Here is a 23,944-nt window from a genome sequence, read left to right on the forward strand (position 1 = left end):
GTACGGACACGCATAAGAGATAGTTGGCTTGGTAGAAAAAAAGGGGCGGCCGATTAAAGTAATAATAAACACTTCCATTTGAACAGTTAAAGTATTCGGCTTTGCTCTCAGCTTGTGAAACGGCTTTTGCCGCAGGAATCTATTAAATGATTACAATTTCGACCCCAAAGCGGTACACGCAATTCCACTTGAAACGCCGTAACGGAGCACCAGCTTCGCCTTTAACTTCAATTAACCTTGCCAGCATGTCACAGCACAAGAAAATTGGCACACACCCGCCGAAGCACGCACGTTCCGTTGGGGGGGGCGCAAAACAAAACCTTTAATTAATTTACTCCAACCCGCGTGGATCGAAACACACTCACATGAAGGATGATTGTGGCAAACACGTACATCGAAGGGACCATGATGTGGGGGGGTGGAAGTCTGCACAAATCCTTTTTGCCACAAGTCCGGCAGCACCCAGGCCCACTGTTTGGGGGCGGAAGTGAAAATGGATGGCAATAAATTTTACCCACACAACAACAGAGTTGGACGACGCCGACGACGACGACGACGACGATCGGTGACAGTTTCATGACTATTGCCACACTCAAACCGACAGTTCGGCCGCCAAACAAACATTTTCGAGTACCCCCACATGCGAGTATGTGTGTGTGTGTGTGTGTGTGTGTGTGTGTGCCGCTCGGTAACGTCCTGCAGGTGTTGCGTGTTTCGACTCGGGCCAGCGACACTAAACCCGGCGGAAACCAAATGATCCTCATCAACGAGCGCGCGCCCGCGTGAGTTCGGCCGTACCGAGTCCGACAGGTGAAGAGGGTTTTGCGGTGGCAATCGAACGAACATGGCGGAATACATAAAGCAAATATGGCGCACGGCATTCCACACAACAATGGAGAGACACGGACATGGGAAAGGGATACCATCCATCAGCAGGGTGTATTATGCTTTGAGTCGGCCGGTATTAGGTGACGTGCCTCAATTAAAGGTTTTGATCTCGGCACGTAGATAAGAATTCATTGCTCTCGGAAAGATTTATTGAATTCAGGCAAATGTCAAGCCAGTGAACTGAACTTTTCTTTACTAAGACAAACCTATAGCTACACTACAAAATATTCCCATATCCATTCGAATTTAAAAGCACATGTTTGAACATCGGTACAAAACAATCGTTTTTTCCATTCGCTTGTTGCATCCTCCATCGAAAAAGAGAGCGAGCAGAAAATCCGTAAAAATATACAAACATTTGGCGACGTTTCAAACAACATTTGGCATCATTTAATACGGCAAATAAATGGTGACGACTTTTTTACCACCATACCCATTAAATATGATGATCTGCGAACATCGATTGGGCAGATTATTTACAATGTGCGAAAATGAGAACAACACAGAAGACCAAGCAGAAAAGTAGGTGCAACATAACTGAAAAAAATAAAATATTTGTCTACATTCCGAGCGGCGAATATGGCTTTTTTTTGTAAACAAAACCATAGTAAACAATTGATAAAGATTCCCAAATAATATCAAACGGAAGAAAGTAAATTTATATGTAAATAAACCGTTTTCCTTAAAAGGACTAAAATAACAAAAAAAATAGAACAATTATAAATTAAAATACCGTATTTGGTATTTACAAGGACTTTCTCTATGTTCATCAACTATCAAAGTCTGTCACTCATGTTAATTATGAATTGTAACAAAACAAATTGTTAAAATTGGGTAACATTTGAAGTTAAACCTTTTTCGTCACAAACATTAAATTATTCTTGCGTTACGTTGTTATACATACTAAAATACGGTAGGTCCTTCCAATGATAGAAAAACACATTAAAAATTTCAATTTAAAAAAACCTCGTCAAACCAAAGTATTCAACAAAGGATTAGATTGTGCTCCCTTGAACACATTCTAGGAAATGAATATTTAACTGATCATGGAAACGATATTTGCGCATCCAAAAATACCCCAACCATATTTAGTTCCTGCGCCACGTAATAATAGAACCTGTACAGTGCTTTCCCCACTTTCGTATTTGTCATCTCCCATTTCACGATTCTTCACGAACATACGGCCAACATATTTTGCACTTGTAAAAAGCATGTGCTGATGCTCCGATCCAGTCCGCACCGCAACCGCGGTGCCTTCCCCTGCCCGTACGAAACGTAAGAAATTGTTTCACACGGTGATTAACCCAAGTGGATCAGGTCCGCTTTGGCAGCGGGGCCTCCTCCTGTCCTGTGTCAAACGGCGGCAGTGCACGGTTTTCTAAAATAGACTCGCCCATTAGCCTTCCCGATTTCAGCGCTGGCACGGAATGCGGGCCCGCCCGAACGGATCGGAAGGCCAGAGATCTCACAACAACAAAAAAAAGATGCTCGGGACACAAAAGCAAACAACAATAAAGATACATGAAAGTACCATAACGTGTAGCGGATGGGCTGCAGATGAAAGCGAGCAGGGAGTGGGACAAACGCCAGACGGTAAATGTGCGTGAAATATGTCCCACTTGTCCCCCACTCTCTCTCACCTGCTTTCCCCGTTTCGAGAGGGTAATCCATTCCATTTGGCATTTTCGGAGCTGGCAGGATGAGTCGAGCCGGGGTGATTGGTTTGTTCCCGAAGCAACGATGAAGACATGCCAAGGGAATGTCCTGCCCGGCCCGAAAACGGGGTCTTTGGCAAGATGGATGATGGAAGTTTGTTTTACGCAACTGCTCATAAACTGCTCATAATTGTCCTACTATTGCAAGACGCGGCCCGGCGGCCGTTAACACCCCATTACCCGGTCGCATAGCGTTAAATTAAATAATCAACCCTCCGCTCAAGAGCGGCGGCGGTAGTTCCCATCGGTTGCTTCCCGTCTGGAAGAGGATCTGAGTCAGGGCGGGTTTCGCGGGTGGCCTACATCGGCTTGCCAGTACGTGCTTCAAATGTCAGGTATTCAATCTCCGAGAGAACCTAGCGGGTTTGACTTGCAATGCGGCTCGTGTTAAGCTGAGGCATTAATTTCCGAGGCTATGGTGGAAATCTGCAACCATGACGCTGTCGACATAAATTAACTTAACCATGGGAAATGGGATATACTCCTTAGAGAAATTATGAGGGATTTGGAACTAGTATTACACAGCATTACATGAACCTTAGCTACCACCAACGTGGCCTAAAATTTCATTCCACTTCCCTTTGTGCCGTTCACAGGATTCACCAGTGCCTGGCGCGAGGGTACCCCCTGGAGTAGCACTAACCGACCGCGACCACCTGCCCTGCGCCAGCAATGGACCGAACCGTACTTCGATCTGACCGTGTCCCGCAACGTGACGGTGCGCGAGGGCGAGACGGCATTCCTCACCTGCCGCGTGGAGAACCTGGCCCAGTACAGCATCTCCTGGGTGCGGCACCACGACCTCCACATACTGGCCATCAACTCCGACGCGTTCATCTCGGACGAGCGGTTTCAGGCGCTGCACAACAAGCAAACGGAGGAGTGGACGCTGAAGATCAAACGGACGCGCAGGAAGGACACCGGCATCTACGAGTGCCAGATCTCGACGATGCCCGTTAAAAGCCTGCAGCTGTATCTGATAGTGCTCGGTAAGAAGCAGCTCCGTGCTTGAGCTCGTTTAACGATTACATTGAAGGCGGCCATGATAAAAAAAACGGGTGGGTGTGTTGAAACTTTTCCATTACGGAACTACTAAACCATGTTAGGGGGTTTGCACACGAACGCGCACTGAAAGCAAATGTCGGTTTGTGCGGATAATTGGCACCGGGTTGATTTATTTAGCCATTTGCCGATTATTTTATTGCAGACATTCACAATCGGTCGCAATATTGAACAAATTATTCTCTTATCGGACAATCGTTTGGAGTGGATCGAATGTCGGACGATGTGCGGGGTGTCCGGAGCTCCACTCGCTGCCACTCGCCGCGGAGTATCGTAAATACACTCGACACCGGACCACTAAATCATTGCACCCATCGAACCCAACCCGACACTGGATCGTTACATCCGTCATGCACCGCGCAACACAAATAAACAAACCACAGGTCCGTCACCGCAGACCTCCACCAAATCGCAGGCCGAGGTGCAATTTAAAGCTGCCACGAATATATGTGCACCGAGCAAAAACCAACCATGCGGGTTTTGTGTATTTGAAACACGAGTTCTATCGACACCCCGCGAAGAGACCACCGACGTCGATGAAGTTTCTTCCGAAACACAACTCGCACGGATTCGCCAAACAGCCGCCCACTTGGATGCGAAACCGACGGAAGCACAATGCACACTAATGCAACACGATCGCCGTCGTCGCCACTAGAGAAACCGGAAGGAGATGTGGACGTTTCGTTGCCCCTTTCCCCCCGGATTCCAAACAAAACCTACCAAGGAGAAGCTCGGTAGACATCGTCGGTCAACAACAGCTCCGCTCCAGGTTCAAGCCGTTCAACAGAGGACGGATAAATAAACATCCATTTCTAGTGCGCGATCCGTAACCGATATGACTGCGTGATGCCAGCGCCTGCTGAAGCCACAATATATTCTGCCAAATTCCAACGATGCGATATTGTAAACTAAAAGCGAGACGGGATCGAAACAAACACCATCGTACCGGCAATGGCCAAGGACTGGCCGCGGTCGGGTTTTGGAGAAATTTAAATGTTCATCTGCTACGGCGGCGTCAACAGCGTCAAGCCAACGCATGTACAGTTGCTTACAGCTTCAATTTGAATGCAACGTTTATTTGCTTATGCAGCAGCAACACTCGGCTGCCGGGTGATGGGTGCATTATTTATCGACCAGTTGACTGCCATTATCACTTGAGGCCGCCGACGCCGGCTTGGAATGGGGATGGTAAAGTTAATTTTTCCCCCGAGTAAACACACTTTCAAGTGCCGATGTTGGGGCTGAATATGCATCAACCATGTTTGAACAGTAGCGTAATCAGTTGTGACATAGTCAATCATCAATCAGCTGACATTATGGTTTTAATTAGTAGCATCTTTAAAGTGTTCTTTTATTAATTTCTAACTTTTGAATAATGAAATCTCAATAATAATTGATAACCATTATGAAAAAGTTAAGCTCCTAAAGGCGACATTCTTTTTGCGGATATTTTCAACACCATGCCAAAGATTAGTTTTTATGACAACTGCCCGCAGAATAGTATATGGAAAGGTTGCAGAAATTAAAAATCTCACAGGTGGGAAATTTGGCAAAAAAGAATTAATTAGTTTCCTGCTTGACGGCATCATCCCAAGAAACGTTCTAGAAACCGTTCAAAAATAAAAGTAGTAAACAGAGCATACTTCGCACAAGAGTGCTTGGCTTGTGTTGGAGCGGGGAAATATTGTTGTTAATACAAGTATTAAGAGTTACGAAGGTTCTGCTTCAAGGTCCATCGATCTCCACTTCATGACGTCAGAGAATTTGTTAAATAAATTAAACCACGAGTCGTTAGTTTCCGTCATGCATTAGTATCAAAAGCCCCTCTGCGTCTATTCCTTCGTCTTACGGCTAGTTTCGAAAATCCCAACAGACGGTGTCCGATTGCTTTGTTAATTCAAACTCAACAAAACAATTCCGGTCGGTCTGCAAACTTCTAACCGAACACAACCGGCAACCGTCAATCACCGAGCGAAGCTAGTTGCGCCGACATATTTTTGTGAGGAAGTTTGGAAAACACCGAAATCCACCCGCACCACACTCTGCCATTTATATTAACGCCGGTCGACATTTATTTTGACACTCACAGCTTTATAAATGTGGTGTTCTGACTTATTAAACGGTTAATTTACATCGCCGTTGACACAGACAGAAAAATCCCCAACCGAAACCGAAACGGAAAACATGGAACGGCAAACATAATTGGAGTGCGAAAGCGCCAACGACCGCGGCCGTGGGCGAAGGAAATCGCCCACTAACGTCCTTCATTCGGAAAGAAATTGTTTCTTTTTTTCTGAAGAATCTTCAACAGTTTCTAAATCCCCCTCACGGCCCAATGGGGGGTGGACAAGCGCCTCACGGTCCAATAAATAACTGCTCATTACATATATCACGAGGTTTGTAGGTCTTTCAGCGGTGGTTCCATGGTTCCTCGGTGTTTCGGTCAATCATTTCCTCCGGGTCAAAAGTGTGCCACTTTCACTGTTCCTTAATTTATTTTTAATTTCCACAATTCAGACATCCTAGATTGACAAACGACAAACATACTGTCCACTTACTGGGCCCCCTGCCTACCCTCAGAAGCATCGATCATCGAGCTAACGAGCCATTATCGTAACTCTTTTCTCCAGATGACTCGGAGCTGGTGAGACGACAGGACGACATACTTTATGACATTCCGCCTTCCTCCGGCGAGCAGCATCTTCCGGAGGGCAAGAAAGCGGGCGATGTCTACAACCGGATGTACGCGGATCGTGTCAACGGTGAGTTGTCAGCGAAATTTCTTTTTCTGTCTCCAAGGGAACTTAAACCGACGGAGTTTTAGATTACCTGTTCCTAGCGGCGACCACGCAAATTCTCGAGGGTACGATGGTGTACGGTTACAAGGGGCAAAACATAAGCCTCACCTGTATCGTCAGCTATAATTATGCGGAGCGACCGAACCATATAGTTTGGTATCATCACAATGAGGTAAAAAAAAAAGCCAAACCACCTACACGTTCGCTTGGAAATCTTACAAATCTGCGTTTGGCTATTTGCAGATCGTTGCCTACGAGTCGCTGCGTAAGCGCGAACGATCGTCCATCAACAGCATTACCTCGAACCATTTGATACGCAACGCCGAATTCGATGACGCCGGAAACTACACCTGTGCCCCGGAGAGGTACGCCAGTGCCAGCACTATTGTGCAAATCTTGGACGGTACGTACGGGGCGGCTCCCAGGACCAATGGTGAGAATATTTTTCAAAAAGGTTGTTCATTCCACAGGCGAGGAAGCACAAGAGGTTAGCAGTGCCAGCATTGGCGACCGGATAAGTACAGCGATGAAATTGTTTGTGGCCCTAAGTATCCTGTACAATCATCGGGACAGGATGAGTTAGTACACTGCTGCAGCTATGAACACAATTTAGACGGCATGGCCGATACCCCGTGTAAATAATGTAAATACAGAAATTAATGAGAAAAATTCCTACCGTATTGGATTTAGTTTAGTTCCATAGTTCAATTACAGCAAATTTATAAGATAGTGAAAAGAGTAACGTTAAAAAAGAAAAACTTACGCAGGCAGTTCTATGACCTTTGAACGATTCTAACGTTGCCCCATCCGAAACTTCCTACTGGCTGGTATCATATCACAAATTAAGTCATGTTTCGCAAAATAAATAGGAAATCACAGCAAAATATAAATAAAATGATTTTCTATGCGAATTAAGTGTATTAAATTGCTTGCGCGATGGATAAACCGAGAATATGATTTGAACAGAAAAAACACACTTCATTCTTCAGAATTGTGCAAGAGCAAAAATGTGATTAGATATCTAACTTCGTTCTGCTACGTCTATGCATGCCAGATGCGCATTATATAACAACAGCGTGCTGAACACGTGCTCAAGCTGTAAATCTTCCAATTCATTTTCTTTTCTATGCAACAAAAATACCACAACAACCGATAAAACTAAAAAGATCCACGGAACGGAAAATTGTGGCGCTAAATAGCATGAAGTGATACTCTTTTAAAAATTCGTTAAATATCTTTCTAACAAAATCATCACATTTCCAGTGTTTCATTGAAACCATCAGAAGAACGCTGCGTAATTGTACATGGTTTTCTGTTTAATTTTTTATCGAGAGCCATCAAATGCTCTATAGAATAAACATTGGTAATTATAGAGTAAACTTTTGTTGTATAGTTTAGCATTAAACGTGCTACATTTTACTCCACCGGTGGTTATCGCCCCATATTCCCCTACTATTGTTTCAAAACTTATTTGAAAACTGCCATTAACCTGACTTGAAAACATGAACCCTGCTGTATAAACCAAATCGAACCGGCGGCATGATGTCAAAAAGGATCGATTCGCGATTCGCAAAACATTTTTCAGTGTGTTAAAAATGTCCGACGAAGTAGCAAAAGCGCAGTCCGCGGATTCCGCCGCGGAAGATACCATTTTCGGTAAAATTCTACGCAAGGAAATTCCCTGCAACTTCATCTACGAGGATGATAAAGTAAGATTTCGGAATGGTAGACGGTGGGAAGGATTTACTGAATGAACACCTTAAATCCCTTTCAGTGCGTCGCTTTCAACGATGTGAATCCGCAGGCCCCCATACACTTTCTTGTGATCCCTCGCAAAACCATTCCCCAGCTGTCCAAGGCCTCGGAGGAAGACGAAGCACTCCTCGGCCATCTGATGGTAGTCGGCAAGAAAGTGGCGGCCGAGCAGGGACTGGAAGAAGGGTTCCGTGTGGTTATCAACGACGGCAAAAACGGTGCACAGTCGGTTTATCATCTGCACTTGCATTTCCTGGGCGGTCGGCAAATGAAATGGCCCCCTGGCTAAACAGTGTTGAATGTATACGTGCTTACAATCTTCTTATCGGATGAATGCAAATAAACAGCGCTTAGCGCTTTGGCGGATTATTGTTTGAACGGAATTATATTACGATAAACTTTCAGTCACTGGGTTGGGATTGAGATAACTAAAGGTGTTCGCCGAGGATGTTGCCTGTTGTTGCGTCAAGTATGGTCCGAACGGACCGAGGGTAGTAGACGTGTAGTTAGATGTATACTTACGTCCCGAGTCCCGGCTGTAATACTTCCGCTCGATCACTTTATCGAAAAACCGAGCCAGTTTCACGGAGTCGGTCGTTCCGGCGGCCAACGATCGAGACTCGTGGCTATTGAGACAAATTTCGTCCGCTCCACACTGTTCCGCTATGCTACCTGCTAACGTGCGATTTAGTATCCGGTGCTTATTGTTTTCGTCCAACATGTCGAGCTTCGTACCGATGACCAGGATAGGAATCTGGCAAATTTTAAACTATGCCATTACTGTCATGGAGCTTTATGTGACTCAAATATTAGAGAAAAAAAAAAAGACGAACACTTACCTGCGTCGAACCGAGAAACTGCTCCGGATCAATGTCCATTGTATCACCTGCTCGTAGTGTGTCCTTTCCCTCCTTGTTTAGTATTTCCATTAGCCATTGCTGTAAATTTTCTTGACTTTTACGGTTGGTAAGGTCGTGCACGAGGATTATTCCGTGCGTTGGGTTATAGAAAACACCTCGCGCATTCTTGTGACTAATCGAACCTCCGACATCCCATAGCTCGATGAAGAAGGTATTTTGTGACGGAGTTCCTTCCTTGTACTCGTGCAGTTTCACTTCCACCGAACAACCCACCGTCCAACCGGGCGATGTCAGTGGTTCATTGTTGGCGATAAGATGTGTGAGGGACGTTTTTCCAACACCTGCAAGAAAATGTTCAGAAAGAAAATGTTATAACATAGCAGACCAGAAATTATTTACAAAAGTTTCGTCAGAGGAGCCCTCTTGTTAGAAGTTGCAGTTGCAAAGACAAAAAAAAAGGTGTTGAGAGTTAACTGGTGTAATTTCGTATCGATTAATCCATATCCCTTTCGCAAAACATGCCCGGTTTTGCATTCCGAAACAGAATCGTACGAAATCTGCGAAATGCAGTGCTAGCATCAGTGTTTACATAAAAAAATTCACCGGCTGATGAACATAAACAATCGAGCATTGAAACATTTGTCTGGCAGCACTGCACCGTCCGAAACGCCAATTTCCAACATGGCGCACCGCTAACAGGCACGGTGTCTAGTCGGGTCAGTAGAAAAGCACAAATTTCTCATTGTATCGCTCGTCGTTGGGGACCCAGGTGGCGCACAATAGAAACGCTATGTTACTAGTTACCAGAATCGCCAACAACCAGCACGCGAACTTTGTCGATAGCCGCCATAAAGTGAAGTGAAAAATCGTGACCCAATCGAACCTGGCCGTCGTGGGACGAACAACAATACTGCCTCCGCGGCAGTTGAATTGTTGCTGTCGCTTCAGAAGTGAACTGGTACGCATGAACAGCCCAACCTAGTGGTGTGCTTGTTTTGCTATTTGAGGAACGGTCCGGAACTTGGAATTGTTAGTCCCTCGTGCTGGAATTGCATTAATTTTAAAAAATTCGAAAAATGTATTCAGTTGTACTTTATAATATATTTATTTAAACACCTACCGTATGCCTTATGTACTGCTTATACTTATAATACTTTTGCTTTTTTTTTTACAGCATTTCAAACCTTTTAGTTACTGTAAATTAGTAAAGTTTCTCGAATACCAAAATGGGAGACCAACGATATGTGACGGAGATTCCAAGCAGCCTCAAGCAACTGGCTCGATTTGTGGTGCGAGGGTTTTACACCATCGAAGATGCGCTCGTCGTTGATATGCTGGTGCGGAATCCGTGCATGAAAGAGGACGACATATGTGAACTGTTGAAATTCGAGCGCAAGATGCTACGGGCAAGGATCTCCATTCTGCGAAACGATAAATTTCTCCAATCACGGCTGAAAATGGAAACAGGGCCCGACGGTAAGGCGCAGAAGGTAAACTATTATTTCATCAACTACAAAACGTTCGTCAATGTGGTCAAGTACAAACTGGACCACATGCGCAAGCGAATGGAAACGGAAGAACGGGATGCCACGAGTAGGGCGAGCTTCAAGTGTCCTTCCTGTAAAAAAACGTTCACCGATCTCGAGGCGGATCAGCTGTACGATTTCAATACGGACGAGTTCCGCTGCACCTATTGCGGGAGCGCTGTTGAGGAGGATAGTTCCGCTCTGCCCAAGAAGGACTCAAGACTGTTACTAGCTAAGTTTAACGAACAGTTGCAACCTTTGTACGATCTGCTGCGACAGGTGGAAGGAATCAAACTTGCACCGGAGATCCTAGAACCGGAACCGGTGGACATTGACACCATACGGGGGTACGTTGTGCAGATAGTGTCGTACTTTAAGTTATTTTTGTATATTGAGCTTTAATCTATTGATTCTATTATTTCCCGCAGTATCGCGAAACCAACCAACAAAGCACCAACAGAACAATGGTCCGGCGAAGCTACCCGATCGAGCGGGTTCGCCGTGGAGGAAACTCGGGTCGACATTACGATCGGCGACAGCGATACGCTCGATACCACGACGCAGCGTAAGGATCGCCCGGTCTGGATGACCGAGTCGACGGTCATTTCGAACGACATGGATGACAATTCGGTCGATGCCATTCTGGAGAAGGCAGCCTTTACCTCCACGCAGCCTACATCCATCTCCGCCTCCAACAGCCTCGGTGGCAGTATTAGTAATAGCAGCACGTCAACGAACGTAATGTCGTCGGCACGCAATCGGAAAGAAGACGATATTATGTCGGTGCTGTTGCAGCACGAAAAGCAGAGCGCAAGCAACACCACCAACGAAGCGGTACGGGGTCTCGCGCAGAACAACAACGACGGCAACTCGAGTGATAGTAGCGACGATATCGATAGGGATATCGAAAACACTGAAGTCCCGGTGGAGATAATGGATTCGGGTTCGGAAGACGACACACCGACGGTCACCGTCGCCGGAAAGCCGTACCCGTTGGATGAAATCACCGACACGCTGATAGCGGACATGACACCGCAGGAGAAAGAAACCTACATACAGGTGTATCAAGACCATTTCAGTCATATGTACGATTAATTGCTAGGTCAGTAAGAAATAAACAAATGTTAAATTTGGAAATGAGAAATATTGCCGCAAATACCAAATTGAATTGTTTTTTTCTTTTACTGTGCCATTAACGTTTTTTCCGCGCTTTTTGTAATGACATCTTTAGATCATATTTGGTACGCACTCAACCATTTTCATCAAATTCAAACACAGTACGCAGCCGCCGCTTGCTACATTCAAAGATAACGGTTTTAGACACGTGTGTATCTGGAAACAATTATTTTTACCAATAGTATAAGAAAACTTGGGAAAAAATAGCAATACAATGGAAACTACTTTCAAATGATACAAAATATGTTTAAAGATAATATATGTATAACGTAACATTTATTTCTCCTATAACAAGTTGTTAGGCTTTCGAAACAATCATTGTGGTGTGACGTTAGAGTCTTTGTTTTAAGACAAGTTTATTTAACGTCTTCGTTTTAAGACCAGCGAAACGCTCCATATTTCCTCGATATTCACATAACTTTAATATGTGCGAAGCACTCGCACAAACACACCTCAAACTATCAAACGTTCATTCAAATCGTTCGAATAATCGTAATACATCTCATCTGAGGCACTTATCGTACTGTTCTGCGTGTAACTTTCACATTCCGCATCGCACTCTTCGCGTGCAGGCGTGCTGGAAGGATTCGCTTGGAACGATAGTACATTCGAGCCGGACTTGTACAATTCCACATCCGCATTATCAACGGTACTTAGTTCCGTGTTGTTAAAGTGTATGCCAACGTCGAACTTGTGGCTAAACCGTTGCCAGTATACATAGTAACCCGCACCGCAGATGGCCGATATTAGGAGGGCGTACAAGGAGAAATTTAAAAGTTTAGACATAAAGCTGGACCCCTCTTCTCCGGCGTCTGGCTCTACCGCTGATTGTTCGTCCTCCAAAGCATGGCGGAATGGTTTCACCGCTAGACTGCTATCCTCAGTAGCCGGACATTTGTCCCCTTCGTGCACCTCTTGTCCATTCTGGCAAATACAGCGTCCCTTCGTCTCCATCGGGATACACAGATGGTCACAGCTGATAAACTTTGCGTCACAAACATTCAACGCCGACGACGACGGCTGCCGGGACTGGTGTACCAGCAGGAGCTGCTGTGACGGTGGTACGTTGACGTTGAACTGGGCACACTTATAGTTGCCGAACAGCTGACACTGGCCAATCGTAGCCGAACCTCGGTTAACGATCAGAGCTTGATTTTCGAAAATACTTAGCTCCACCGGTTTGTTGATCAGATGCGGCTGATCCCGGGCGAGGTACTTCAGATGTTGGCCGAGATAGTTCGTGCTACAAAGCGAATCTCCGCTCAGATCGGTAAAGTACAGCATCTCACTCTGCGTGTCCAGTGCGATGGCCGAAATGAGCGTATTCCGCTTGAGGATGAGCGTCTGCAGCGTGCCATCCAAGTTGGCGCGGAATATCATCGAATGCGGTATTTCGAAGATCCACGAATACAGCACCGAGTAGAACATGACTTTCTTTATCGGATCGATGGCTAGGGCTTTGACGAAATTACGCTTCGTGTAGGAGACCAACCGGGCGCACGCTTCGTGAGCAAAGTTGCACACCTTTATCGACGGTTCAGCCATATCGATAAAGTACACGTTGCCCGATATCCAGTCGACCGCAAGCTTTGCCGGTGCACCGACATTTTGTAGCACCTTCGTGGCGTTCGTAGCGAGGTCCACCTCGTACAGGGCCGAGCTGTCCTCCGAGGAAAAGTACAACCGGTTCGCGTGGATATTCGTCTCGATCGACACGATTTTACTACTATTCGCCGCCAGTAGCGTTTCGATTTGCGGTGGGTTAAGGGTGAGCTTGCGCACTTGATCGAACTTTGTGTAGAGCAGGTACTGCGTCGCTCCGACCGCTTTGCAGGACATTTTGTCGGACTTGAGCATAAATCCCTCGTGGCAGGAGCAGCGGTACGAGCCCTTGATGTTGGTGCACGTCTGTGCGCACGGGTGGCCACTCTCGCACTCGTTAATATCGACGCACTTTTTCATGCTACCCGCCAGCTGAAACCCTTCCAAACAGCTGCACACCGATCCGGCCGGCGTCTTTCGGCAGATCTGATCGCATGGGCCCAGCCCACCGAGGCATGCCGAGTTGCAGTTTCCATCCTCATCGTTCCCGTTCGAGCAATCACGCTTCCCATCACAGACCTGCGTCAGCTTAATGCATTCCCCACGTCGGCATTCGAACGTTCCTTCGCCACACTCGTCCAGGTGCGCGCTCGCACGAGAGTCAGCGGAAGCGGTGCAGTTCTTCTCGTCCGATCCATCGTCGCAGTCGATGTCCTTATCGCAGCGCCATTCCTTTCGGATGCACGTGCCATCGTCGCACTGAAAATCGTGCAGTCCACAGTTCGTGCAGTCCGCCTCGTCCTCACCATGCGGACATTCAGCCGTCCCGTTGCATCGGACTCCGATTTCAAAGCACTGATTCGATCGACCGCAGTGAAACACCGTCGAGTTGGTATAGTCCGACTCCTTACACTGCGTGGTCAGACGGTCGTGGCAGTTTTCCTCATCCGAACCATCCCCGCAGTCGTCGTTGCCATCGCACAGCAAAGTACTCTTGATGCAGTACCCTATCGCGCACTTACTGTACCCGGGACTGCACTCCTTCGAGTTGAGATGGCAGTTTTCATGCTCGTCGGACGCATCGGCACAGTCCGGGCTGCCATCGCACTCCCACGAACCGGCTATGCACTGACCGCTGTTGCATCGGAACAGCCCGCTGGTGCAGGTTATCGCTTGCTCCTGCTTGCTGGACACCTTCGTACAGCCCGCCTCATCCGACCCATCGGCACAGTCAGCCATACCGTCGCATCTCCCAGTCGCGTCGATGCATAACCCGTTGGAGCACGTAAACTGAAGCTCGCTGCACGTCCCATACCGCTCGTAGCCATCGCAGTTCGCTTCGTCGGACGCATCGGTACAATCGTTCGTCTTATCGCAACGCCTGCTCGACGGAATACACTTCGTTCCGTCCGTGCAACGAAATTCGTTCCACTTGCAACTGGCCGTGATTCGCGCTTTGCTCGCATCACAGTTCTGCTCATCCGACTGGTCCTTGCAGTCCACGTGTCCGTTACAGCGTTTGCTCTTCGGCAAACATTCGCCCGACTCGCACCGGAACTCACAGTCCGTCGCATCGATACAGTTTTGGCTTAGCGAAGAATTGAACACCATTCCCGTTGGGCAAACGCAAGCACCGGAATAGAGCCCAGCGGCAACGCAGATATGCGAACATCCACCGTTCTTCTTCAGGCAAGGGTGGTCGTGCTTTTGCGTGGGTCGTGTAGCCGCAATCGGGATCCGATCCGGTACGCTCATGTTCGGTGGAAGCTGAATATTAACCTTCTTAGTCGCACCCACGTTGTGCTTGTCCGACCAGTACAACCGCTGCGAACGGTACCCCGTCCAGAAGAGCTCGTTCCCGATCACGGTAAGTGCGACCGGTTGCCGAAGGTACTCCCGGTACAGGTGGCGCGTGTCACCCTCGTAGCTGGTGATTTCGATGCGATTGCTACCCATATCGCTCCAGAAGATTGCCCGCAGATCGTGATCGACGGCAAAGCTGATCGTTCCGTTACTGCTGAGCCGGCTCTCGATAACGTGCGTATGTTCACCGCGCCCCGTCATATCCTGCCGATCGATGTGCGTGTGCGGCGGCACGGTAAGCGACCGGAGGGCGATAAACATTTTGCCAGTCTCCGGAATGAGGGCCAACGCGACCGGCACGTCATCGCCCAGGAAGTGCTGAATGATAGACCGATGATGGGTCTGCAGACTATATATCTCAATAGTGGACCTTTCGGAATCGGCCCAGTACAGCGTGTTGCTCAGGTAATCGAAGGCCAGGGCGGAAATCTGCCCGATCCCGCTGCCAACCACCTGCTGCGTCCTCGCCGACTCGGGCTCCACGGTGAAGATGGCTTTCTGCACGTTGTCCGCGATGAACACATCGCCGGTGACGCTGTTGAACGCCATCAGGCTGATGGTCAGATGCAGCCCTTCGCCTTTGCCCGCCTCGTGGCGCCCGAATGGGTGATGCTTAAGCGATACCAAGTAGTTACCGATGCCTAGCAGAAGCTTCTGGCGCTTCGACACATCGACGCAGGTGTGCTTGTCCTGGTGCAGTTGCATTCCCTCCGGGCAGGCACAGGTGTAGGTGACGTTGGTCGTGAGCAGACACAGATGCGAGCAGGTGTGGTTCAAGCAGGCATGATTTCCCTTCGGTTGTATACTCGAATGATAGATGTGGACATCTATGGAAGATAAGAAATATATTTCCAATTATTGTTACTAAACTATGCACCTTTTTAGATAGTGTAATTACATGCATATAATACTTTTGAAAAGGGTCTTGTATATTTTTTAAAATATATAACACTTACCGAAGATCATACGATCGTGCACTACCGTACGACGATTCTTTCCGGTGAATTTGTCACACGATTGAATGCTCCTGGTATCCCAATCGGACCAATAGATGCGGTCGTTGAACACGGCAATCGAAAAAGGATGCTTCAGGACGTCCGACAAAACAACAACACGATCGCGCCCATCAAACCGCATACTTTCGATACGCTTCAGCTTCGCATCGATCCAGTACAGACGATCGTTCGGCCAGTCCAGCGTCAACCCGTTCGGCCAGTGGATTCCCTCGCTGACAATGACGGTCTGGTTGCTTCCGTCCATCCGGGCCCGCCCAATCAGTGCATTGTTACCCCAATCGCTATAGAAGATCGATCCGTTCTGGGGAAGCAGTGCGATACCGCGCGGTTTATGTAGCTGATCCTGTATGATCGCCTTGCAGTGGTAACCATCGTTCGAGCAGACGGCAATGTGCATCTGCCCACTGTCGCTGAAGTATATGTTTCCGGTCAACCAATCGAGCGCAATGTCCTCGGGGGAAATAAGCCCCGCCGTAAGCAACAACTCCCGTTTACTTCCATCCTCCAGCGCGCGCTCGATCGATTCCGTTTTGTGCGCAATGTCCGTCCAGTACACGTGGCTCCCATCGTACGCGACGCCAATAACCTGCGATAGCTCTTTGGCGATGTAGTACTGGTGCATCGAGGAGAGGTAAAGGCCACCGACGGCTTTCTGGGTGGTGTACAGCATCAGCGCTTCCGTGCCGGAGGACAGCTCGCACGTTCTACCGTCGCGCATCAGGTGAAACTTGTCGATGCAGGTGCACCGGAACGAACCGGGCGTATTGATACAACCCTGCGAACACAACCCATACCGATCGCACTCGTTCACGTCCTGGCACTTGCCCGATGGCTCGTCAAACTTGTACCCAGGTTCGCAGAGACACACGGCCTTACCGTCGGGCATTACCTTGCACGGCTGTGGTGCGCATTTGAGACGCGTGCAGGCATCGGATTTGCAACCCGCCCGCTCGTCGCTATTATCCCCACAGTCATCCTTTCCGTTGCACACCTGCTCCACATCGATGCACGTGTGATTATTGTTGCACTCAAACTTCCGGTGCTCGAGATTGCACTCGTTGACGCAGTGCTCCTCGTCCGAACCGTCGCCGCAGTCGTTCATCCCGTCGCACACCCAGCTGCTCGTCGGCAGGCAGTGCTTGTTCTTGCACAGGAACCCTTTGCACTTGCTCTCGATGTCGATGCAGCCGATCGTTTCGTCCGACCCGTCCAGGCAGTGCTCGACCCCGTCGCACACCAGGTCGGTCGGGATGCAGGCTTTGTCGGTGCAGGTGAACTCGGACTTGCTGCACAACTGTGCCTTGTGCGGGACCTCATAGTTGTCGCAGTTTTCCTCGTCGTCGCCGCCAACACAATCACGCTGCTTGTCACACCGACTCGAGGCACTGATGCACGTGGTGTCGTGCTTGCAGCGATACCAGAACGGTGCCTTGCAGAGGAAAAAATCTGCACATGCACACGTGCAACAATCATTGGTTAGGAATTGGTACAAATGCTAGTAGCGTTGTCCATAACATCTCAACTTACCACAGTCAGTTTCATCACTTCCATCGGCACAGTCTTGACTGTCGTTGCAATGCCCAGAAATCGGGATGCAGGCACCATTTTCACACTGAAACTCGTGCGATCCGCATGCTTTGGAGGAACCTCCGCCAAAGAAGCGCGGTTCTGCTATCACGCCTGCCGTCAGCAGCAAAACCAGAACGGCCAGGAAATCCATACCCTACACGCAAAGCAATAAAGGTAGAAAAAGGGTTGCATTATAACAAAATTCTTTTGTTTCACTAAACACGTGGCGACTCATAACCTAAGATTTCTTTTCAACTAAGCTTTTTGCGTGATTTTCGGCAAGCATACAGAGAACAATAATTGTGCGTCCTTAACGCAGTGGTAAGTGGAATTGTTTCTTACTTTTTACAACACTGCACACATGGCACCAACAACAAAAAGACAGAAAATAATTACAACAGCACTTCACACTCTACGCGGACTGGTGCAGGATATGGATTACGGACTGAGCCTGACCGGACGGCTGGATACAACTGACCAGTGAGAAGAGGAATATCCTTTTGTGTGGTCGGCCACATAATAGGCATCGAGGAAGACAAAAGGAGTAACGCACTTGAGCGCATTTTATGTGTGCAGTTTACATGATAATCAAGCAGTTTTGAAGACTGTTTCTACATCGTCGAAACGTATCAAATTGCTTTAAATTATTCTTTGCGTTTGTTTTCAACAGTTTTATAGCTTTTGTGGTTTTCAGAAACACGAAATTCCTTGCAAATTAAGAAGTTTTTCGATTTTATTGGCTCCAATTTTGAAATCACTTTCAATGCAACTCCTTTGATTTGAGATACTCCTCGAAGTCTTGAATAGCTAAACACCTTTTCCGATTATTTTTCCATCATTCTGTAACGGTAGTTTTAAAATAAAAAAAAATCATGTTCAATCTTTGGTATACCTCGCAATGGTACTGTCAAAATTCACAGAATTAGCTAGCCTACCAACCAACATACTTGATTGCCTTACGATTGTTTGTTTACGAATTTTGTTGGACAAATTCAGATTCCATTTTCCGCGAAAATTAAAGCTTAAAATGTCTCTTGTGGCGTACGAATACAGCAGTGATGAAGGCTCGGATGCAGAAGATAACCCGGAGGAAACAATCACAGTCCCAGTCAAATCGAATGGCATGCGGAGTAAACCAGAACCTGCAGGGCCTATAGAAAACGACGCAAATTCTGTTTCAGCACATTTGCCTCTTCCCGCACCGAAGAAAGCGAATGACCTGAACGTGGAAGAGGAGGATGACGAGTTTCTTCGCAAAAAGGCTATACCGGAAACATCGCTTCCAGCTAAACCGAACGTACGCAATGGCAAAGTGCAAATCACAATCCCGTCCATGAGAGAGTTCAAAGATGACGATGCAGGAGGTACGAAGAAAAACAAACCAGTAATTGGAGCGGCATTACCGAACAAATCCACTAGCCTGTTGAGTTTGCTGCCGAAACCGAGGACAGAACTGTTCGCAAAGCCAGTTTCCGCAACGAACTCGGCGGCAGGAAATGTAGCTGGTCCTTCAACCGCGAGCGCAGGATTTAATAAACGATTGGTCCCGGATTCAGTCGCCAACCGGCCACGAAGTGTACCGGCAAGCACAGTTAAAGCGGTCGATCGAAAGAATGCTCCGAACGCTGGCAATGCATCCACACAAAGCACTCAATCGGACCCGTCGTCAGCCACCAAAGAGGACAGCGATGAGGAGGACGATGGTGAGAATGTAGATTTCTTTTCCTTCAACAAAGTCGAAACCCTCCCCACCGTGAGCGCGAACGAGATCAGTGCGATGGTAGCGAAGAAAGCGGCCAAAATTGCCGAAACCGTCCGCAAATACACCGAACCAGAGGAACAACCAGATCCGTATGGTTCCGTGGGGCCAGACGATGGGGCGACCAATGCGCAGCAAAGCAATCCGCCCACCGATGATTTGGCAAGCGAAACAGCCCTGGCCGCTCTAATTGGTGGAAACCGGGCGAAACGAGCGCGTGTGGAACAGGTGGATCTAATCGAAATTACATCCGCCGATATTGTGCCCTCGAAGGAGGATTTCTTACGCCGGCAGCTCCAGGACGAAACGGGCTACGTACCCACGGGCCATCTCGTTGGCGATTGGACGTGTACCAGCAAGCGGAAATCGCACATTACGCAGCTGGCAAACAAAGCGCAGGCCAACGCACAGGAACTGGAAGCCATGTGGGCCGCTAACCGACAGTCGAAACGACAGACCCAGAGCAAATATGGCTTCTAGGCCAATGTGCGTGTTGATGCTACCTTTCTACGATCACAAGAACGATCAAGCGGATGAACTAAATAAACTGGCACTATTTGATACCCACCGTTTTTGTTACCCTTTTTTAGCATTAGACATTTTTATTCTAAATATTTGATTTCTCCAGGGGGATTATACCTTACAAATAGAGACAACTTAAAAGCTCATGATGGTAAAGTAACGGAAGCAAACAAAAAAGCGGTATTTTAATACCGATAACTTAAACAAACGAGCGTCGGTCGTGCGGGTATTGTTTGCACCAGGATTTACCGATAAAATGCTTACGCAGCTATTTCTCCTTTAAATACTGCCTTCACTTTAGTTTCTTGCGAATCGATCTTCCAACTGGCCCCCCAGCTTAAGATCCCCTTAAGATGGATTACAGCGCAACATTTGATGGGGCGAATCTTCCGGCTCATCGTCCATATCGTTGTTGCCATTGTTCGCCCGATTTCTGCGATTCGTTCGAACCTGCGCCAACCGCTGCCGGAAGTTGTTTGACGAGGCAAGGTACGCCGACAGTGACGGTGTGGCCAGCCGCAACAGCCGCGGGTGCATGAAAGTGTTCCGGCGCTCGAACATGTTGCGCCGCACGATGCGCCGGAGATCGTGGGTTTGGAACATCGGTACCTTCTGGTCTTCTTTCGGGCCCTTTGGTACCCAGATTTTGATGTCCTTGTCCACACCGGAGGTAGCCAGAATGGGGAACTCGGGGTGCGGTTCGAGGCAATTTACGGCACCCCGGCGGTCGCCATGCATCCAGTTAACGATGACCTGGCTGCTCTTCTCCCAAATGTACACGTAGCCACAGTCGCTTCCGCTCACCACGTACTCCGAGTGAGGGCCGAAGAAGTTGACACCCTTAATCGTTTGAGAATTGCTATTACAAAAAAAGGAGAAAAACAAATACTTTTTAAAACTTGCATAGACGTATGGTGCTTGATATCAATTTAAAAAACATAGCAGAATAGCCTCAAAACGATTGTGCATTGACCAAAAATAAGGCTTATTGTAATTTTATATATTTAAAGGAAATAGATTAACGTAAAATCCGCATCTACTTACCGATGTCCCTGGTACCGATTGGTAGGTTTCACCACCGATTGCGTTGAGGTATTATCGTACAAATAGATGTCGTCATCACTGAAGCTGGCAAGAATTTCCTTGCCGTTTTCATTGTACACCGCGCAAGTGATGCTTTCCGTCCCCCGCTACCGAAACCACGAAATGAAAAAACGTTACGAGTGAGGAGTAAGTACGACTGAAAACGTCGAAACGAAATTTCCTTACCGTGTCTTCCTGTGTGGTGTAGCGCTGAGATACGAGCAATCTTAGTGGCTTCGTTACGCTGCGCATATCGTAAACCCGGACGTATGAGTCACCGCCCGCAATGCAAAACTCCGAATCGTACGGATGTGTTGCGATGCTGTAGAGCGGTCGGTGCAGTTTTTTCAACATCTCCTGCTTGCCCTGCCGTAGATCGTAGATGCGCACCTTCCCGTCTTCGCCGGCCGTCATAAAGGAGAACTCATTGCGCGCCGGTATAGCAATCTTGTGAATTGGCGAATGGCCCCGGAATAGCAACTCCGTGTTGGATCGCCCGGACGGATCGACACGCGTGTGACGCACCTGCCCATCGCGTCCAGTCGAGATGATTTCCAGCTCCCCTTCGTAGCCCTTGTACTCCATGAACTTCGTCTGGAACACGTTCAAGCGGTGCCCGCTGTTGATCGATTTCAACAGTTTCCTTGACTCCCACTGCCAAAGGTTGACGTGCAGGTCGTCCGATCCGCTTACAAGCAGCTTACCGGACGAGTTGAAGCTCAGACTGTTCACGCAACCCGTATGAGCTTCCAAGCGGTGCAGCAGCCCCAATCGTTTCATCACGTGCATCGAACTGTAAGCACGTTTTTGAAACTGGCCCGGAGTGTAGCGACCACCGTGGGAGGATGCTGTCGCTCGCAGCGGAAGCCCATACTGTCGCTGTTGTATGTCACGCATCATATTCCAGTTGTCCCTAGAATGACAATTTATTGCTATTAGTTAATCAGGATTTCAAAGGGCGAGCAAATCACCATGACTACGTACTTTAAATCGTCAAACATCATGCAAGTAATGTTTTTCATGTCCACCAATTCAGCAGGATCCGGATTATCTTCGACAGCTGTCTCCGATTCAGTAGAGCTGTAAAAGAAATCAATAATGTGACTCGCAGTAACTTTGCCATACCGCGTGCGATAGTCTCAAAATTCTATAGAAAACTTTTGTTTTGCAAAAAACATTATTATTTTTAATGAAAAATAATAACCAATCGTACTCGGCCCCTAACTGCGAGGGTTACTGCGATCAAAGCTTCCACACGTAGCTTTAGCTTAGATCTAAGTACTCCGGTGGTAGAGTCGGTTACTTTTTTGCGAACCAATGTTTTCAATTGACGGACAATGTTCGCAACACAGCACAGGCCCGTTTCATTGGCATACCCTGGGAAAGATTCTTCACTACTCGACGACATTGAGGAATCGGAAGATGAATCACTGAAACTTTCCTCACTGGCATAGTCCATCGCACCTACGTCAATGTTTTCCACGAGGTGCGGGACTAGTCCTCCGGGAACATCGTCGGAGCTATTATCGGAGCTCTCTGCTTGTTCATCGAAAAACTGTGGTGGCGCAAACAGCTCCGCTATGTCATTGGTGAGCTGATTGAGCAAAGCGAAACAAGAGGGTGTTATAGACAAGCGTAATGTAGAGGAATTTCAGCATTCACTGTTTACCTCTTCCCTCATGCGACCTGCTACCTCTGGATCGTTGAGATCGTAATCGTCATCATCGGATGAATCGTCATCATCCTGTTCATGTGCCTCGTTGACATCTCGATTAAAAATGCTTGCGTAGGCCAAACGACGCACATTTCTACGCAGCCGATCCAATTCCTGCCGGCCCCTGCTAGGTGGCCGGTTTGAGCTGCTTGAAGCAGCCGGCGGATTTGCGACGGCCAGCGCGTTTGTTTCATTTGCTGCTTCTGCTCTGGGTGGCTGCTCCTCACGGGGAGGCATATCATCTTCGTTCACACCAAACCGACCTTCGATGAGCTGTTGCCAGCGGGGACTGTCCGAGGTGGCCTCCAGCATCTCAAACAACGATAAACCTGGTCTGGTGCCTCTAGTGGATCGTGGAGGTTGTACCGGACTTGGCCTTTCCTCTCCGTTTGCATTTTCGCCATTAGATACAGATTCGCTAAAATAAAATTAACAATTTCGACACCGTGAAACAAGTCCTCTTTGTACACTTTCAATTGTACCTACCCATTGGAAGGAACTTCAGCGGATGCTGCAGCCGATGTCGTGGCTGAAGAGGTCGAGGGTTGCTGCTCGTCAATTCTTGCCTTTTTCGGTGGACTTTTATGATCATTGCCTGCATCTTCACCTTTCGACGTACTTTCCTCCATCGTTCCGGTTTGTTAATCTACTGCTGGAAGCCTTGGATAGCCAACACCTTTCGCAATGACAGCTTTTCGAAGTAACGACAAAGCCGGAAATGAATATTTTTCTTGTCGGCTGAAATCCTACTGCTTGGATAGCAAACTTTAGTTTACATTCCTCTTCAATTGTACGTGCAAATGGTGGTTGATGATGCACCGCACTGCATCACCGCAGGATAGGTGATAGGAGAAATATGCTGTAGCAACGCGACCTACAATGATTGGCTCGGTTTGGTTGATGAAGCTAACAATACGGTTACGAACTGAACGATTTCGATGCGAAAGCTTGCATTAAACAGTGTGAAAAAGATTTTTTAGGAAACTAAAATTACGCAGAAATATGTTGTTGTCTCGCGAGTCGCCAGAAAATGACACTTTCGTAAAGACAGTTCCGTTCATTGGCAACACTGCAAGAGTTGTTTTGGTAGTTTTCA

At 47.7% G+C, this 23,944-nt stretch overlaps 7 protein-coding genes across 9 annotated transcripts; 4 read left to right on the forward strand and 3 right to left on the reverse strand.

Annotated features, from left to right (window-relative positions):
- Positions 1 to 1,379: 1,379 nt before the first annotated feature.
- LOC131265240 (uncharacterized) lies at positions 1,380 to 7,089 on the forward strand. Its single transcript, XM_058267501.1, has 6 exons — positions 1,380 to 1,410; positions 3,200 to 3,592; positions 6,296 to 6,427; positions 6,490 to 6,635; positions 6,707 to 6,866; positions 6,934 to 7,089. The coding sequence occupies exons 1-6, from the start codon at positions 1,380 to 1,382 to the stop codon at positions 7,044 to 7,046; spliced, it is 975 nt and encodes a 324-aa protein (XP_058123484.1). The 3' UTR covers positions 7,047 to 7,089.
- Positions 7,090 to 8,025: 936 nt separating this feature from the next.
- LOC131266689 (adenosine 5'-monophosphoramidase HINT1) lies at positions 8,026 to 8,601 on the forward strand. Its single transcript, XM_058269297.1, has 2 exons — positions 8,026 to 8,172; positions 8,238 to 8,601. The coding sequence occupies exons 1-2, from the start codon at positions 8,059 to 8,061 to the stop codon at positions 8,505 to 8,507; spliced, it is 384 nt and encodes a 127-aa protein (XP_058125280.1). The 5' UTR covers positions 8,026 to 8,058; the 3' UTR covers positions 8,508 to 8,601.
- LOC131266688 (rab-like protein 3) lies at positions 8,594 to 10,028 on the reverse strand. 3 transcript variants are annotated; one of them, XM_058269294.1, is made up of 3 exons: positions 9,883 to 10,028; positions 9,058 to 9,419; positions 8,594 to 8,972 (listed from the first exon to the last, which is right to left on the reverse strand). In XM_058269294.1, exons 1-3 carry the CDS (start codon positions 9,926 to 9,928, stop codon positions 8,607 to 8,609), a joined length of 774 nt encoding a protein of 257 aa, XP_058125277.1. In that variant the 5' UTR covers positions 9,929 to 10,028; the 3' UTR covers positions 8,594 to 8,606. The 3 variants fall into 3 exon arrangements, with proteins under 3 accessions (XP_058125277.1, XP_058125276.1, XP_058125279.1); XM_058269293.1 differs by having other exon boundaries at positions 8,594 to 8,987; XM_058269296.1 differs by having other exon boundaries at positions 8,594 to 8,987; positions 9,682 to 9,930.
- LOC131266687 (general transcription factor IIE subunit 1) lies at positions 9,764 to 11,761 on the forward strand. The gene is made up of 3 exons (XM_058269292.1): positions 9,764 to 10,036; positions 10,253 to 10,951; positions 11,033 to 11,761. The coding sequence occupies exons 2-3, from the start codon at positions 10,305 to 10,307 to the stop codon at positions 11,697 to 11,699; spliced, it is 1,314 nt and encodes a 437-aa protein (XP_058125275.1). The 5' UTR covers positions 9,764 to 10,036; positions 10,253 to 10,304; the 3' UTR covers positions 11,700 to 11,761.
- A 280-nt stretch (positions 11,762 to 12,041) lies between these two features.
- On the reverse strand, positions 12,042 to 18,244 carry LOC131267156 (putative vitellogenin receptor). The gene is made up of 4 exons (XM_058269938.1): positions 18,113 to 18,244; positions 17,729 to 17,924; positions 16,142 to 17,647; positions 12,042 to 16,012 (listed from the first exon to the last, which is right to left on the reverse strand). The coding sequence occupies exons 2-4, from the start codon at positions 17,919 to 17,921 to the stop codon at positions 12,234 to 12,236; spliced, it is 5,478 nt and encodes a 1,825-aa protein (XP_058125921.1). The 5' UTR covers positions 17,922 to 17,924; positions 18,113 to 18,244; the 3' UTR covers positions 12,042 to 12,233.
- A 517-nt stretch (positions 18,245 to 18,761) lies between these two features.
- LOC131266929 (uncharacterized) lies at positions 18,762 to 20,091 on the forward strand. Its single transcript, XM_058269623.1, has one exon. The coding sequence runs from the start codon at positions 18,798 to 18,800 to the stop codon at positions 20,007 to 20,009; it is 1,212 nt and encodes a 403-aa protein (XP_058125606.1). The 5' UTR covers positions 18,762 to 18,797; the 3' UTR covers positions 20,010 to 20,091.
- Positions 20,092 to 20,112: 21 nt separating this feature from the next.
- Positions 20,113 to 23,838, reverse strand: LOC131263701 (DDB1- and CUL4-associated factor 8-like). Its single transcript, XM_058265947.1, has 7 exons — positions 23,335 to 23,838; positions 22,804 to 23,266; positions 22,511 to 22,728; positions 22,119 to 22,214; positions 21,321 to 22,047; positions 21,096 to 21,241; positions 20,113 to 20,910 (listed from the first exon to the last, which is right to left on the reverse strand). Exons 1-7 carry the CDS (start codon positions 23,475 to 23,477, stop codon positions 20,400 to 20,402), a joined length of 2,304 nt encoding a protein of 767 aa, XP_058121930.1. The 5' UTR covers positions 23,478 to 23,838; the 3' UTR covers positions 20,113 to 20,399.
- Positions 23,839 to 23,944: the final 106 nt, after the last annotated feature.

This window comes from Anopheles coustani, chromosome 2, assembly GCF_943734705.1.
Source record: "Anopheles coustani chromosome 2, idAnoCousDA_361_x.2, whole genome shotgun sequence".
Lineage (NCBI taxonomy): Eukaryota > Metazoa > Arthropoda > Insecta > Diptera > Culicidae > Anopheles > Anopheles coustani.